Source organism: Orcinus orca, chromosome 20 (assembly GCF_937001465.1).
Source record: "Orcinus orca chromosome 20, mOrcOrc1.1, whole genome shotgun sequence".
NCBI lineage: Eukaryota > Metazoa > Chordata > Mammalia > Artiodactyla > Delphinidae > Orcinus > Orcinus orca.
This window is the reverse complement of record NC_064578.1, coordinates 43875552-43892715: the sequence shown is the minus strand read 5'-3', so window position 1 is coordinate 43892715 and position 17164 is coordinate 43875552. Positions and strand designations below refer to the sequence as shown.

The 17164-nt window shown below is 39.8% G+C and overlaps 1 protein-coding gene across 11 annotated transcripts in view; it reads left to right on the top strand.

Annotated features, from left to right (window-relative positions):
• ZNF565 (zinc finger protein 565) overlaps positions 1-17164 on the top strand; it is a 32044-nt gene that overhangs the window by 9384 nt on the left and 5496 nt on the right. For 3 of the 11 annotated variants that reach the window (XM_049702967.1, XM_033413960.2, XM_033413962.2), the window contains exons 2-5: positions 2471-2563; positions 10182-10255; positions 13757-13883; positions 14541-14636. In XM_049702967.1, coding sequence (XP_049558924.1) covers positions 10247-10255; positions 13757-13883; positions 14541-14636 — 232 coding nt within the window. In that variant the 5' untranslated portion in view covers positions 2471-2563; positions 10182-10246. Of the gene's footprint in view, positions 1-2241; positions 2400-2470; positions 2564-9322; positions 9460-10181; positions 10256-13756; positions 13884-14540; positions 14637-16007; positions 16876-17164 lie in introns of those variants that run through there. The other 8 variants (XM_049702966.1, XM_049702965.1, XM_049702964.1 and 5 more) reach the window with 8 other exon arrangements.

The window sequence follows — 17164 nt, the reverse complement described above, 5'->3', positions numbered from 1 at the left end:
TACTATTGTAACAAATTCAATAAAGACTTTAAAAATGGTCCACATCAAAAAAGTCTTTAAAAAAAAAAGTGTTCAAAAGAAATACAAAGTATGACCAGTGGAGCAAGATGATTCTATAGCTGTTTAGAGAACACTGAGGCAAAAAGGGCAGGTGCAGAAACATAATAAACCTATCTGGCGAGAAGTGCTGAAAGGAAGCATCACTTATACACAGGACTTGGCCTGAATGACTTTTAGTTCTCTTCCAGGCAGGTCTCCAGCACACATAAATGTAGTTACCAAATCAAGAAGTTTGCAACAATTGGGAGCTGACAAGCAAAAACAACAAAAGCCATTCTGTGAAAAAGAACTGTTTCTAGAATATCCTGAGCTATTATTTCATGTTCAAAGGAAGATTGTTTAAAATAAAGTATTTCCTTTTTCATCTGCCGTTTGGGAGTAGCTTATACTTAACAGAACTTTAAAATATGCATTTAAAAATTAATGCCTGGTTATTGAAAAACTACACTTAAGCAAAACTAAGAAAATTGAAGATCACAACCCAGAAATAACCAAAGTAATCTTTAAGGATAAAACTTCCCAGATATGTTCAGTCTGATTTGTCTGTCTATATTGTCTATGTTAATATATACATGTATTTTACAAATAAGACCATATGATGCCCAGTTGTTTTGTAATCTAACCATATCTTGAACATTTTCTATGTTATTAACTACTTAATTACTACTAAATTTGTGAGTACTGAGAATTGCTGTTTTATAGAAATCTTTAATTTATTTAATATGCTGTTGTCTGACTCAGAATCTTGAACATTGCCTGAGAATGTACATACCTCTCAGTGTATTGATTTTGGGTTGATGTTTAGACTGGATGTTTACATCCATAAAGCTCAATACAACATTTAAAAATATGACATATAGGAAAAGTTTCAAGTTACATCAGAAATTCACTTAGTTAAATATCAGAGTCATGTAAATATTTTGACAAACGTATAGATTGGCCTGTCAACAAAAGGGATGTGCAGATGTTCATGGTGCTAAAGGAGGCCATGTTACTGCACACAAAGCAACTAATTATTAATATCTATAATAACTGGTGATCAGGAAGTGATGTTTTAAGAAATTTTCATCTTTTTTTTTCTTTTTGTCTGCGTTGGGTCTCCATTGCTGCGTGCGGGCCTTCTGTAGTAGGGGCAAGTGGGGGCTACTCTTCGTTGCGGCGTGTAGGCCTCTCATTGCAGCAGCTTCTCCTGTTGTGAAGCACGGGCTCTAGCCTCGCGGGCTTCAGTAGTTGTGGCGCGCAGGCTCAGTAGTTTTGGCTCATGGGCTCTAGAGCGCAGGCTCATTAGTTGCGGTGCACAGGCTTAGTTGCTCCGTGGCATGTGGGATCATCCCAGACTGGGGTTCATACCCGTGTCCCCTGCATTGGCAGGCGGATTCTTAACCACTGCACAACCAGGGAAGTCCCAGAAATTTTCATCTTAATACAATAGTTTATTATTTATATGTAGGTGTTTCTTGTGTTTAATTATGTTTAGGAAATTATTTGGGGGCTTTGTGTTAAAATGTGACTCATTATATTTTTCACATTTAAAATATTGGGAGAGAGGCTCCTGGTTAGAGTTTTTACTCAGAATGATTGCTTTTTCAGGAACAGATTACTAATGTTAAGGTGAAGATATCTATATATATCTACTTCTCATGAGCTGTCAAGTTCTCGCACTCCCCCGGCCCAAGCCTTGTGTGATGTGGGATCCATGCCCTCTGAAGAATAAGAATGTCTGTCAATTTAGGGACAGGGAAAATCCAGGGACGTAACTGCAAGCTTCACTGGGTGGTGTGTAGATGGCTGAACTTTGCTTAGAAGGATTTGTACAAAGATTTGATGATAGAGATCTAAAGGAGCATGATTTTGCTGGATCAAGAACAACTTGTCCCCTAACTCATCATCTGCCTTTTTAGGGCCTTTTGTTTCACATTGTGGGTTTGTGAAAAATCCCTTTGAGATGTATAGAGTTGGAAATGCACAGCTCTGCTCTGTTATTTCTGAAGTTTCCTCTGACTTTTTAAAAATTATTCTTTCTTGTATTGACCAAGGCCGCAAGTCTGAATTTTTATTTAGTCAGAGTATAGCTGAATTAGCATATTAGTTAGGACAGGTTGTTATGCTGTGGTAGCAAACAACCCCCAAATCTCAGTGGTTTACAAAATAACTTTTTAATTTTTGCTCATTATGCATCAGCATAGGCAGGGTCCCAGACTAAAGGAGACTCTGCCATCCTGTAGCTGTACCATCTGAAACACACAGCCTCCTTGGCCACCACATCAGCAATAGAAAGATTAGAGAATTATGTGGTCTGGATTATGTGGAAGACTGGATACTTGAAAAACTGGATAATGGTGAGACATTAGTAATTAAATTAGTAATGTCTACCACACTGACTAAGACCCATTTCTTTTTCTGTGTATAGGAAGTTGCTTCTGTAAATTAGGTGTGAATTCTTTTTGGAGCAAGGAAGACATCCTGGACTGTGGAAAGAGGTTAACAAGAGGCCTGTGCACAGGTGAGTGAGGAGACTAAGGAAACAGAAAGCCTTTTATATGAAAGCTCACCTCCTCTGTGGGAAGTCAGTTACTGTTTGAGAACACACCCCTCAAAGGCTCTAGAACTATGGAGAAGATTAAGCTCCTTCAGCATACAAGTTCCCAGAGGCACTTCACTGTCACTCGTATCACTCCATTCGTATTTTCTTTTATAATCTATCCTGCCCCATGAGGAGGAAGGAATTAATTGTGTTATTTATGATGATAAAACATATGCTTAAGGGAAAACTTGAAAACACAGGAAAACAGGGACTTCCCTGACGGTTCAGTGGTTGAGACCCCATGCTTCCAATGCAGGGGGCGCAGGTTCCATCCCTGGTCAGGGAACTAAGATCCTACATGCAGCGTGGTATGGCCAAAAAAAAAGAAAAGAAAAGAAAAAAAAATACAGGATGGGCTTCCTTGGTGGCGCAGTGGTTGAGAGTCCGCCTGCCGATGCAGGGGACACGGGTTCGTGCCCCGGTCTGGGAAGATCCCACATGCCGCGGAGCGGCTGGGCCTGTGAGCCATTGCCGCTGAGCCTGCGCGTCCAGAGCCTGTGCTCCGCAACGGGAGAGGCCACAACAGTGAGAGGCCCAAGTACCGGAAAAAAAAAAATATATATATATATATATATACAGAAAAACAGATACCCCCATAATTATACACCTAGACACAAATGTAAAACTTTAATTGAAAATTCTTTCAATCCATTTTCTATGCATACACATATGCATGTATATATGCATGTATATATTTTTCCTATAACAATAAGATTACATATACTGTTTTATTACCTACCTTATTCACCCAAAGTTGTTTAACATCTTAACATCAGCAAAGATACGTTTTTATGGCAACAATGTTTCCATTGTATGGATACACTATATTTTGTAGGATATTTAAATTCTCTTCAAGTTGTTTCCATCGTCAGCAGTGTCTCCATCATACACCCCACATTCATCTTTTGGATAGAGTCTCAGATATAGAATTACTTCATCAGAGGATATACATGGTTTAATTTCTGCTAACATTGCCTTGTTGCAAGTTTATACCAGCTATAATCTACTGTGTGTGTCCATTTCCTCACATCATGCTCTTGTGACGTGTCATCAGTCTTTTAAAAATCTGCCAAATTGATAACTGTAAAATGTTATTTCCTTATTGCTTTAACGTACACTCCCTTCATTACTAGTGAAGTTTTAAAACTCTTGATAGGTTGAGGAGCCACTTTATTATCTAGTGAGTTGCCCATGCATATCCTTTGCTCATTTATCTAAAATTATTGCTTTTTTCTGAAAATTTAATTTAAATTTTTAAAAATTTATTTATTTATTTATTTTTGGCTGCGTTGGGTCCTTGTTGCTGCGTGCGGGCTTTCTCTAGTTGCAGTGAGCAGGGGCTACTCTTCGTTGCAGTGCACGGGCTTCTCATTGCAGTGGCTTCTCTTGTTGCGGAACACAGGCTCTAGGCACACGGGCTTCAGTAGTTGTGGCTCGCAGGCTCTAGAGCGCAGGCTAAGTAGTTGTGGTGCACGGGCTTAGTTGCTCTGCGGCATGTGGGATCTTCCCCGCCCAGCGCTCAAACCCATGTCCCCAGCATTGGCAGGCAGATTCTTAACCACTGTGCCACCAGGGAAGCCCTGAAAATTTAATTTTAAAAGCACTATCCAATAAGAATTTTTGTTGTTTATCTGACTTGTGAGTTAAAGTTTTTTTTTTTTCCATTTTATCATTTGCCTTTTCATTTTGATTTTAGTATTTTGGGCTAGAGTTTTTAAAATCTCAAATATAAGTTTTTTCTTTGTATTTTTCTGCCTTGTATGTTATGTGTTCACAAAATATAAATACATTATATTTGAAGTACATTTACAGATATTTTATTTTTATATTAAATATTTTATCAAGTTAGAACTTCTTTTTGGCTTATGGTACAACCACAAAAAATAGGCTGAGAAATTGCTACTTTGATAAGCTCTTAAGGTTTCCATTGTGATCTTGTACATTCATTGGAGAGTTTGAGTGCCTCCCATGTAGTATTTTATGTCCTGAGGAATTAATAATGAACAAAACCAACAAGATCCCTGCTTTTAAGTTTAGTGGGAAAAGTCAAATAATTGACAAGCAAATATATAATGTAATGTATAGTAGCACTGAGAGCTAGAAGGAAAAATAAAGCAGGGAAGGCTAAAGTGAATGACAAAGGGTAATATTTTAATAGTTTGGTCATAGAGGTGAAGTTTAAGCAGAAACCTTCGTGGAGGGAGCAAGTGAGCTCTATGACTATCTTGAGGAGGAGCATTCCGGAAGGAATATACAAAGCCTCCAAAGGGAACATGGCTGGTATTATGTGGTGCATTCTAAATAGTCCATGGACATTTAAGAATAATATCTTATTGGTAAGTGAAAATTTTAGGATTGTTACCAGGATGCATCCACATGGCCCTTTGTGAATTTTTATAAGCTCTCAGGGATTCTTTCTAATATAAAGATTCAAGTATTTTATTTCCTCCAGAAAACACGCTTATTATTAACTTTTATTCACTTTTCCTCCCGCTGTTCTCTTTTATTCTCCACTTTTACGTATATTTTAGGTCTTCTGTATCTCTCTTCCATATCTCTGACCTTTGTTTTCAGAATTCATTTCTTCTGTGTCTTTTTCTCCTCTGAATTCTGAGATGTTCTAGGCTTTTCCCTCCTGATTTCTAATGTATCTGGTGCCTTCTTGTCTAATAATTCTTAAAAGAAACTATTACTTGTCAGAATTGTCTCCTGTGACAAAGCCCTTATAAAAGATTTCAGTTTCCTTCTCCCATTAACCCCTAACTCTCTTAATTGGGCCTTTTCTAACTCTCTTAATTGGGGAATTTATTGTTCATTCCCCTCATTAATGGCAATAACCACAGGGAGACAGTTTATGCTGATGGAAACTTTCATGGGCAATAAAATACAACACTTGGGTTCATATCCCACTCAGTGTGGCCTTGGGTCAATATCATAACCTCTCAGGCCTTCTAGCTTCTCTTATGTATAATGTGAGAAATAAAATCAACTTTATTTAACTAACAGGGTAGTTATAAAATTAAAACTAAATGAAAGTGTATATGAATGGCACTGCATCACCTCACCCTAGAATCCTGGGGATCATTCCTGTACTTATGTACTCTACCTTCCCTAGTTATGAACGAACTACCTGTGATCTTCTGTAATTCAGCCCCCAATACTTGGGTGCTGGTTCCTATCCCCTCTCTCCTGCTCAAGGTCATTGCTCCTGTGCAGTTGTCTCCTATGTCCCTGCATTATTCGTTTTTCTCTACTGGGTTATTCCCATCACTATAAACCATGCTGTAATCTCTCCCACATTCAAAACAAACAACCGTTCCTGGATTCCATATCCATTTCTAGCTCTATTTCTCTGCTCTTTTCAACAGAACTCCTTGAAAGGGATGGCTCTTCTGTCTCCACTTCCTTTCCTTCCATTTTCTCTTATAAATGTATTTATTTATTTATTTTTGGCTGTGCTGGGTCTTCGTTGCTGCGTGCAGGCTTTCCCTCGTTGCAGCAAGTGGGGGCTACTCTTTGTTGCAGTGCTCGGGCTTCTCACTGGGGTGGCTTCTCTTTGTTGCGGGGCACAGGCTCTAGGCGGGCGGGCTTCAGTAGTTGTGGTACGCTGTCAGTAGTTGTGGCTCACCGGCTCTAGAGTGTAGGCTCAGTAGTTGTGGCACACGGGCTTAGTTGCTCCGCGCCATGTGGGATCTTCCCAGACCAGGGCTCCAAACCCATGTCCTCTGCATTGGCAGGTGGATTCTTAACCACTACACCACCAGGGAAGTCCCACCTTCCATTTTCTCTTGAACTCACTCCAGCCAAGGTTTTGTGTCCTCCACTCTAGAGAATCCACTTTTGTTGAGACTTCTAATGATCTCTCTAATGCCAGATCCAATGGACAGTTCTTGTTCCTCATACCACTTGACCTATTGGTAGCATTTGACAGTTGTTCTCACCTTCCTTCTTGGTATACTTTCTTCACTGGGCTTTCAGTGAAGCCCCAATTCTCTTTTTTTCCTTCTATTCCACTGATGTTTCCTTTTCAGACTCCTTTCTTTCTTTTTTCCTTTTCATCTCCCTGTTCTCTAACCGTTGGAGCCCCTCAGGCTCAGGCTTTGGACCGTTTTTCTTCCTTACCTTTAATCACTCTGTAGGCAATCTTACCTAGTATCAGAGCTTCAAATATCAACTGAACATCAGTAACTTCCAGTTTTATATTCCTACATTTGGACTTCCTCTGAACTCCCAGATCTAATGTCTAATGGACATCTGGCATTTCCACTTAGACATATAATAATCAGCTCAAGTATTAAGGTAAAACAGAATTCATAATTGGTCCATCCAAACCCGCTCCTCTCATAGTCCATTGTGTTAAAAAATGGCAACTTCATACCTCTAGTTGCTCAAGCCAAAAACCCTAGCATCATCTTGGCCTCTTTTTTTTTCTTTTATACCTAAAATCAGTAAATCCTGTCAGCTCTTCCTACAGAGAATATCTAGAATCTGATCAGTTCTTGTCACCTCCCCCATAACCATACCACCCTAAGGCAAGCCCCTCAACCCCTTGCCAGGGTTACTGCAGTAACCTTCTCAGTTCCCCCCACTTCCCTGCTTCCCCCCCTTGTCCTCTTAGTCCATTTTCCATGAGTGATCCTTTTAAATGTAAATCAGATTATGCCATTCCTTGGTTTGAAGTGTTTCATTGGCTTCCTGTCTTACTCAAGAGTAAAAACCAATGTTCTTACACAAGGCCCACAAGCCCTGTGTGATCCAGCTTCCATCTACCTCTCTGGCCCTCATTTTCTCACTCACCCCATTCCAGCCACTCTAGTCTCCTTCCTCTTTGTTGTTAAATCCTGCTCTTGCCTAGAGGCCTTTGCATTTGTTGGTCCCTCTGCTAGGACTGTGCTTCCCCTAGATTTCTGTGTCGATGAAAAGCCTTCTTAGACCACCCTTCATTTCCCCATCTCCTTAATCTTTTTATTTTCCTCTATAGAACTTTGACTCCTTTACATATAAATAGGAATATCAATGTCAGTATATCAATATTTGTTATTGTCTCCTTCCATTAGAATGTGAGATCCGCTGGGACAGACTGGATTTGCTATCTTCCTCACACATAGAACCATGCCAACTGAGTTGGGAACTCAGTAAATACGAAAGAATTCCTGACTCCTTTTTCTCTCTGCATCCATATCCAATCAGATGCCAGAACCAGTTGATTTTACTTCTCTGACACCTTGAATTCATCCCCTTCATCCTCATTTCTACTATCACTATCTTGGGTCAGGCCCTTTGTTTGCTTGGGAAAGTACAGGCACCTTTCAGCTGATCTCCCTGACTCCAATTGTACTCCTCTCCACTAAAATAATCTGGCTATATTGGCCCTTTCACTTCCTTTTTTAAATTCTTCAGTAGCCTTCCATTCATTAATGGGTGAAAACCAAACTTGTATATATTCAGTCAGTATTCATTGGTCACCTTTATACTTCAGTCACCGTGGCCCATACCATTTACAGTGATGATGAGACCTGGTCCTCATAGTTAATGTCATAAGCATTATCTTCCTCTAGATTCTAGAATTAATTAGATTTAAATTCAGATTAACTAAAATTAAATTAAAAATTCAGTTCCTCGGTCATACTAGCCACATTTCAAATGCTTAGTAGCCACATGTGGCTAATGGCTACATTATTGACAGTACAAGATGTGACGATTTCCATCATCACAAAGGTTCTATAAGACAGCACTGGTCTAATCCTTGCCCCAAACTGTACAAGTCTTTCCCAGTTATTCTCTGCAATCCAAACACACCGTCTACTTTTGGTCCACTGTTTTTGCCACTGCTCTTCACTTTGCTCAGAATGCTCTTCTGTCCCTTTTCTGCCTATTAATATCCTCTGATTTTAGGCCCCAAATCATATTCTGTAACTTACAGGAAATTTTCCTTGACACCAGCCCCCAATGATTTAACTAGTCTTCCTTCTGACGGCACCCCTCCCCACCATGGGAACTCAGCAAGGCAGTCTGGCTGCTTACTTCACTATTGGAATTATTTCCCGCTGTTGCCAATGGAAATCAAAGAAAATGGATGTGACGTCTCTGCAGGTGGACGGCAGTAAGAGGGGCTTATTTAACTTGCTTCTCAGTGCAACTTGATAGGAGAATACAACATCTTAAAGTTGCATATGTGTAGCACTAGTGTTTCTTTTTAAATAGTTGGGGGAAAATGACCTAGAAAACCAAATTGCAGTTTGGTAGCCAAAATTAACTCTTGGTTTATTTGTCCTTTGTGTGTGAAATGTCCCACTATTCCATGCGTCTGACTTCCTCACGTATCTGTTGATCAGTTTTGGTTCTTCTTAGTACTACTGAGATCTATCCAGTTGATACCAATGGCCTTAGTGGCGGCAGCCTCTGAAGTAACTCCTTACACCTTTCTGGCCTGCATTTCTCTAGACTTCACTCTCCAGGGAGGAGTTTTCTTTTCTTACTTTTTGACTCTCTTGCACACCATATGCACTAAGGATTCTGGAAACTTCTAGCATGACTGCAAAGTGGCCAAGAGAATAAAGTACCTGATGATAAATCACAGTATTAAAAAAAAAAAAGCATGGGTGCTCCTTGCACCTGTAATTAGAACCAACCTTACTACCTTCCTTAAAAAACCCCTGAGTTCTCATTATCTTAAAGTAGGCCGTTCTCCACCAGCCTCAGCAGTTGTCAGCCAGAGAGGAAGTGATGTTCTTCAGGAAAGCAGTAGAGAGGGCTTATGTGGAAAATAAGGATTGCTGGGCCAAGAAGCTTCTAGAAATTGAGTTCCCACTCAGGTAAATACTCTGGATGTGTAGGTATGCTTGTAAGATGCCTGTATTACTGTGGCTTTTTTGCTCCTGTCTGATAAGTCCAGCTGGGGCTGGAGGCTTTGACGAAGCCTCTCAGATGGATGGCGTGGCCCTTTTTGAACTTAGAAGGCGAATGTAGAGCCGGGGAGGTACCCAAGCGGTTTCGCCTGTTGAACCCAGAGAAGCTGGAAAACTTTGTTTAAGGGTTGTCTTTTTAACAAGGTTTGGCCTACACAGGTATGCTCTGCTCCTAGCCTGTAGGTACCGTCCTCATCTTTAAGGGGTAAAGTCTGAGTGAGTCTGAGTTGTGATCCTCCTTGCTGCAGCTGCAAAGGAAGGTCTGCTTGGTACAGCTAGCTGGGAGCTGTCTAGGCCTCATCTAGGGTGTACATTAGCATCAACAAGGTAGGGACTGTCCCAGCCAGAATCCCTCCTGCTAACGTGCTTGGATTCTATGTCAGTGCCGAAGCACATCTGCCTTGAATCCATCTTTCAGTTTCCTTATGGTTTAGGAAGGGGCTGGGTTTTGTTAACTCAATAGTTCTTAGCATTAGTTTTGTGTGGTGGGACAAGGGGAGAGCAAAGGAAGCAGAGCAGGGACCCTGGAAGTACAGTTGTTTTAAGCTCATCTATTTAGGTGTGCTGAGGCAAGCTCGGTTTATGAAATTTGCCCCTTCTCCCCCTACTCTGTTGTTTTTTTTTTTCAGGACTCTGCACTTGTTCAAGAGAAGAATCTAAAGAAATCCAAGCAGGACAGGTAGTTCTAAAAGCCATGACCCAGGTAAGTTGAAGTTTCCTCTATCCTTGAAATAATATCAACATTTGTGTTCTTTATCCTGAGACTTCCCTGTCTGGCTGAGCCCCATTCAGTAACCTGCTCTCAGTTCCTCCATTGCAGAGAATGAGCAATGATGCCTCACCTCCCTTTGTGGCCCTCTCTTCTCCAAGTGTTCACATATGTGCACAATGTTCTTACCAGAGCACCAATGGAGCAGAAATATATTCTCCTGAGAGAAATTTGAGAGCCGTCCTTATCAGAACCATGGTTGAATAGAGCCAAAGATAAGATAACTTTGATCTTTTCCATTAACCCAAGTAGTTTCCTTTTTTCCTTCTATTTTAAAATATCACCCCCCTTTAAAAATCATAAAACATTTCACAGTATTGAAAAATACATACAAAAACGTGTCTATAACATATATATGGTATAAAGAATAATAAAATGAGTTGATATATTTGTTTAATGTACCATCTAAGCAACCCTTATCCCTTCCCACATCCCTTCACATATCGTATTACCACCTCACCAATGTTAATGACTACTTTTAATTTTGCGTTCGTTAGCACTTTGATTCTTATAATTTACCATATATGAATGCCTGCTGAACAGTATACTGTTGAGTTTTTCATTTTTAAATTTGATGTACAGTTGTCATATTCTCTATTTTTTACCATATTTTTTCACTCAACACAATGTGATTTCAAGTTATTCACGTTAAATTGTGTAGCACTAGGTCAGCAGTTCTTAAAGTGTGGTCCAGGAAGACTTTGAGACCCTTTCAGGAGGTCTAGGGGTCAAAATTACTTTTATAATAATAATACTAACACATTATTTGCCTTTTTCACTCACAACTCTAATGAGTGTACAATGGAGTTTCCCAGAAGCTATATGAAATGTGTTATCCCAACAGATTGGGGAGTTCCCTGGTGACCTAGTGGTTAGGATTCCTGGCTTTCCCTGCTGTGGCCTGGGTTCCGTCCCTGGGTGGAGAACTGAGATTCCGCAAGCCGCGTGGTGCAGCCAAAAAGTAAAATTAAATTAAATTAAATTAAATTAAGTTGGCCAACAGATTGAATACAGAAGATGTGAAAATCTAACTCTTTCATTCAGCCAGTCATTAAAGAGATTTGCAAAAATGTAAAACAGTGCTACTAAATTTATTTCATTTTGACAAAGTTATTTTTCATAAAATGTGTTATTTATGTTAACAGGTTTATTATTATTTGAATAAATTAATAATTTTTTAAATTTATCTCTTTTAATTTCTAATGTGGTATATATTGATAGATTTAACCAGCATTAATGAAAGTCTTCAATAACGTTAACAGCTCTATTTATTGTACATATGTATAATTCACATACAATGAAATACACCCATGTAAGTATATAGTTCAGTGCTTTTCTAGTATATTTGCAGAGCTGTGCAACCATAAGCACAAACCATTTTAAAACATTTACATCACTGCCAAAAAAAATCCTGTTTGCATTAGCCATCACTCCCAAATTCCCCTCCTCATCCCCTGGCAACCATTAATTTACTTTGTCTCCATGGAATTGCCTTTTCTGGACTTTTAATATAAATGGAATCATTGAATATTTGATCTTTTGTGTGTGTCTTTTTTCACTTAACATAATGTTTTCAAGCTTCCGTGATGTAGCATGTATCAGTATTTTGTTCATTTTTATACCAAACTATATTCCATGGATATGTATAGACCACATTTGGTTCAGCAATTCATCAGTCTGTGGACATTTGAGTTGCTACTACTTTTTGGCTATCATGAATAATGCTGCTATAAGCATTGGTATATACCAATGTTTTTAGGTAGACATATGTTTTCATTTCTGTACACTTAGGAGTGGAATTTCTGGGTAACATGTTAACCCTGTGTTTAACATTTTGAGGAACTGTCAAAACTGTTTTCCAAAGTGGCTACCCCATTTTACATTCCTACCAGCAACGTAAGAGAGTTCCAGTTTCTCCACATCTTCACCAATATGTGTTTTTTGGGAGTTTTGTTTTTTGTTTTGTTTTGTTTTGTTTTCATAATAGCCACCCCAGTGGATGTGAAATGGCATCTTATTGTGGTTTTGATTTGCATTTCCCTAATGATTAGTGATGTTGAACATCTTTTCATGTGCTTATTGGCCATTTGTATATTTTCTTTGGAGAAATCTCTTCAAATTCTTTGGCTGGTTCATAATTAGGTTGTCTTTTATTACTGAGTTGTGAGAGTTTTTATATATTCTGGATTCAAGTCCCTTATCAGATAAACAATTTGCACATATTTTCTCCCAGTTTTGTGGGTTGGAATTTCACTTTCTTGATGAAATTATTTGCAGAACAAAAGCTTTAAATTTTGATGAAGTTTATTTTATCTTCTTGTTTTTTTTGTTTCTTTTTTGTGTCTGGTGCCATATCTAAGAAACCCCTGCCTGACCAAGGCTGTGAAGATATACTCCTATGTTTTCTTCTAAGAGTTTTATGGTTTTAGCTTTTACATTTAGATCTACAATTATTTTGAGTTAATTTTTATATATAGTGTGATGTGGGGTCCAACTTCATTCTTTGCATATGGATATCTACTTATTCCAGCACTATTTGTTAAAAAGACTAATCTTTTCCCATGAAATTATCTTGGCTGGTTTAATTTAATATGTGGTAGTCCTTAGGGAGCTGGTAGAAGATGCCTTTCTTCAGAGAGGTTTTGCAGCTAGGAGTATTCTCAAATTCATCACACTTTAATTTTTCTCCTGGGGTTTCCCCCAGCTGCATGAATTTCAACCTCACTAAAAATGAGACAACCAGTCATTATGTGCTTCCTAAGGGGATGCTATAGGAAGTACACAGTACGACCTCTGACATATTTATGTCCCCTAAAAAATATGGAAGTAGAGAAATATGTTAAACTATACCATGAAGATATGATCAGCCAAATCCAGAATATGGGAAATGCTACTGATTCAAATGTTTGTTTAATGAATAAACAGCAATAAAAATTTTTAAAGGGTCTGTGGGTGCTGTAAGAGATTTGAGAGACTTTAGGAAATCTATAAACTAATTGCAAGGGGTGGATTTTGTTTGAATCCTGATGAACAAACCTACTGTCAAAAATCACTTTTGAGAAAATTGGGGCAATCTGAAACTTGATCTGGTTATTAGGAAATTATTGTTAATTTTATTAAGTGTGATAGTGATATTCTGGTTATTATGCCTTTTTTAAAAAGCCTAATCTGTTAGATACTAAAGTATTTGTGGGTGAAATACTATAATGTTTGGTATGTGGGATTTGCCTCAAAATATACCAGGGGTAAAAAATGGAAAGGAAGACCTAAAACAAGATTTTCAAGGTCTTGTTAAGTTACTGAAGCAGAGTGATGGATTCATGGGGGCTCATTATACTATTCTCTGTACTTTTGTGTATTTTGAAAATTTTTGTAATCAATTTAAAAACTAAAAGTCATTTCATTTACTAGTAGTGCATGGGTTTATTGTTTCAGGGATTGGTGACATTTAGGGATGTGGCCATAGAGTTCTCTCAGGAAGAATGGAAGTGCCTGGAACCTGCCCAGAAGGACTTGTACAAGGATGTAACTTTGGAGAACTTCAGTAACTTGGTCTCACTAGGTAAGGACATTGTATAATACAGGACCAGCCAGGAAACAAGGCTCCCAGGGACTACAACAGTGGGAGGCTGTTACCATCTTCAGCTGGAGGGGGTAAAGAGAGGAAACACTGCCACTGGAAGATAGTGAGAGCTAGAGCCATGGAGAAGGGCCAGCTGGTAGCCACTGTAGCTACCTCCAGAACTCCTGGGTCAAAGGAGGGAGCGAGAGGGATGAGAAATATCCTGAACTGTCTTCCTGTCCACTGATGCTTTCCATCTACCAAACCCAATGAGATATGATAGGACCAGGGTAATACAGTCCTTACAGGTAAGCTATCTGGGGCACAGCTAGGCACATAGCAGGGCCAAGAGTAGCGAGGAATGGATTGGGGAGAGGGAGAGGGCAAATGGAGAATAAAATTTCTGGTTTCTTCATGGTGAATTTCTGGGAAGACTTACACGTTTCTGGCTAAGTTTCTGTTCTCTGTCTTCAAGGGAATTGTTCTGTGCTTTGTTGAAGTGGAAATGGGTAGTGCCATTGGCACCTCCACCTTCCCATCCTTTGGACAACCTTCACACCTTCTTTTATGTAATTGCCTCTCTTCCTTAGCAACCAAGAGACTGGGTTTGAATTTGGAAACAGCACGATCATGCCCCATTTCTTTTCCTATAAACAGGACTTTCCCTTTCTAAGCCCGATGTCATCTCCTTACTGGAGCAAGGGAAAGAACCCTGGATGGTTGTAAATGATATGACAGGACCATGGTGCCCAGGTGAGTGAGGGCTGATCCAATGGGGGGAGGTCACTGGGAATAATAGCCTAGCAGGTGAGTCAACTCGTAACAGTAACTTGAGTTATTGTCAGGAAACTCCCTCAAAGCCCTACCAAAAACTGAGGAATAAAAGCCTGAGACGTGAAGCCATGAAGAACAAAGACCTTGCCAGCATCAGCTTCCACGAGAACCTTGTCTTTATCCCCATTAATTCCTTTCTGTTCTTTCTTCTCTTATGTTTTCTTCTCATTTCAAAAAGGAATGTGCCCCTTTCCGGTGGCAGCTATTTTACCTGGAGTTTGGATCCTTTTTTCTGCAAGTGTCTTCATTCCTTAAAAAGTATTTATTTTCTTAAAACAGCTTTTCACTTCACCTAATTCAGCAATTCATTTATTCTCTTAACTTTTGAGAGGTAAGGATGTGTAGTGGCTGAGGGAATACTCTGGAATCAGATTTTCTTTTTTTTTTTTTTTAATTTATTTGGCTGCATCGGGTCTTAGTTGCGGCACGTGGGATCTTTCGTTATGGCGCGCAGGCTTCTCCCTAGTTGTGGTGTGTGGGCTGCAGAGTGTGAGGGCTCAGTAGTTGCAGTGCATGGGCTTAGTTGCCACGCAGCATGTGGGATCTTAGTTCCCCAACCAGGGATTGAACCTGCGTCCCCTGCATTGGGAGGCGGATGCTTAACCACTGGACCACCAGGGAAGTCCCTGGAATCAGGTTTTCTGAGTTCAAATCCTGGCTCTGTCACTTACTAGATCTGTGAGTTTAAGTAAGTTACTAAAATTCTCTGTGCTTCAGTTTTCTCCTCTGAAAATGGGATTAAAAATAGTGCCTTCCTGGGGCTTCCCTGGTGGCGCAGTGGTTGAGAGTCCGCCTGCCGATGCAGGGGACACGGGTTCGTGCCCCGGTCCGGGAGGATCCCACATGCCACCGAGCAGCTAGGCCCATGAGCCATGGCCACTGAGCCTGCGCGTCCGGAGCCTGTGCTCTGCAACGGGAGAGGCCACAACAGTGAGAGGCCCGCGTACCGCAAAAAATAAAAAAATAAAAAGTGCCTTCCTCATGTAGTTAGTGTGGCTTTTTTATGAGTTAGTATGTGAAAATGCCCAGAACAATGCCAGGCAATAGTGACCACTAAAAAAATGTTAGTATTTGTAACTGGCTCTTGCTGGACAAAAATGGAGCCTTTGAATACTTAGTTATGTTACTACCTCATGACTTCTCTGTATTGTCATTTATTTTCATCTGGGATCATTTTTTCTCTATCTGAAGAACACCCTTAATATTTCCTTTTGTGTAGGTCTGCTGTTGACAAATTCTGTCAGCTGTTGACCACATGAAAATGTCTTTATTCTACCTTTTTTCTTGTAGGATATTTTCACTGAGTATGGAATTCTGTGTTGGCAAGAATCTTCTCTCAGCCCAAAGAAGAACTCATTCCACTGCCTTTTCTCTTCCAATGTTGTCATTAAGTCAAGTTGTTCCAATTTTGGAAAATGTTCCACATATATTTAAAACTAGTGTCCTTTGGATGGGGCACTCACCTCTTTAACTATAACCCTTTTGATTATGTGATTTAGAGTCTGTATGTCCTTTTAACTTTCTCTGTACTTCCACTGTCAAATTCTGAGAGCTCTTAATTGTATTATATATTTTGCTACTACATATTACATTTTTATAAAGATGAAATATAGATCCTTGTTGCAAATTGTATTTTTATCAGTACAGTCCATTCTTCATTTTGCCACTTAGTGGCATTTAACCTTGAATTCTATTTTTTCTGACATTAGTACAAAATGCCCTGTTTTTGTTAGTTTAAAAAATTATGGTGTATCTTTGCTTATCCTTTTTTAAAAATTATTGCCATTTTAAGTGTGTCCATTATAATCAGAATTAGAGTTTCCTTTTTTAATCAATCTGAGAGTCCTTGACTTTAATAGAATTTAATCCGTTCTCATTTATTGTGATCATTCATGTGTGTGTTCTTACTCCTCCCATTTTATCTTATATTTTCTGTTTCCTCATTCTCTTTATTTCTAGCTATTCCTGTTTTGCTCACATTTTTTTTTCTTTTCTTTCTTTTTTTTTTTTTTGCGGTACACGGGCCTCTCACTGTTGTGGCCCCTCCCGTTGCGGAGCACAGGCTCCGGACGTGCAGGCTCAGTGGCCATGGCTCACGGGCCCAGCTGCTCCGCGGCATGTGGGATCTTCCCTGACCGGGGCACGAACCCGTGTCCCCCGCTTCGGCAGGCGGACTCTCAACCACTGCGCCACTAGGGAAGCCCTTGCTCACATTTTATTACCCTTTCTACCTTTAAGCAATTTTGAAGTTGTACGTCCTATTGCTTTGTAATAGAATAGTCTTTAACTTGACTTTAAGAAATGTGCTTAGGGGGCTTCCCTGGTGGCGCAGTGGTTGAGAGTCCGCCTGCCGATGCAAGGGACACGGGTTCGTGCCCTGGTCTGGGAGGATCCCACATGCCGCGAAGCGGCTGGGCCCGTGAGCGATGGCCTCTGTGCCCGCGTGT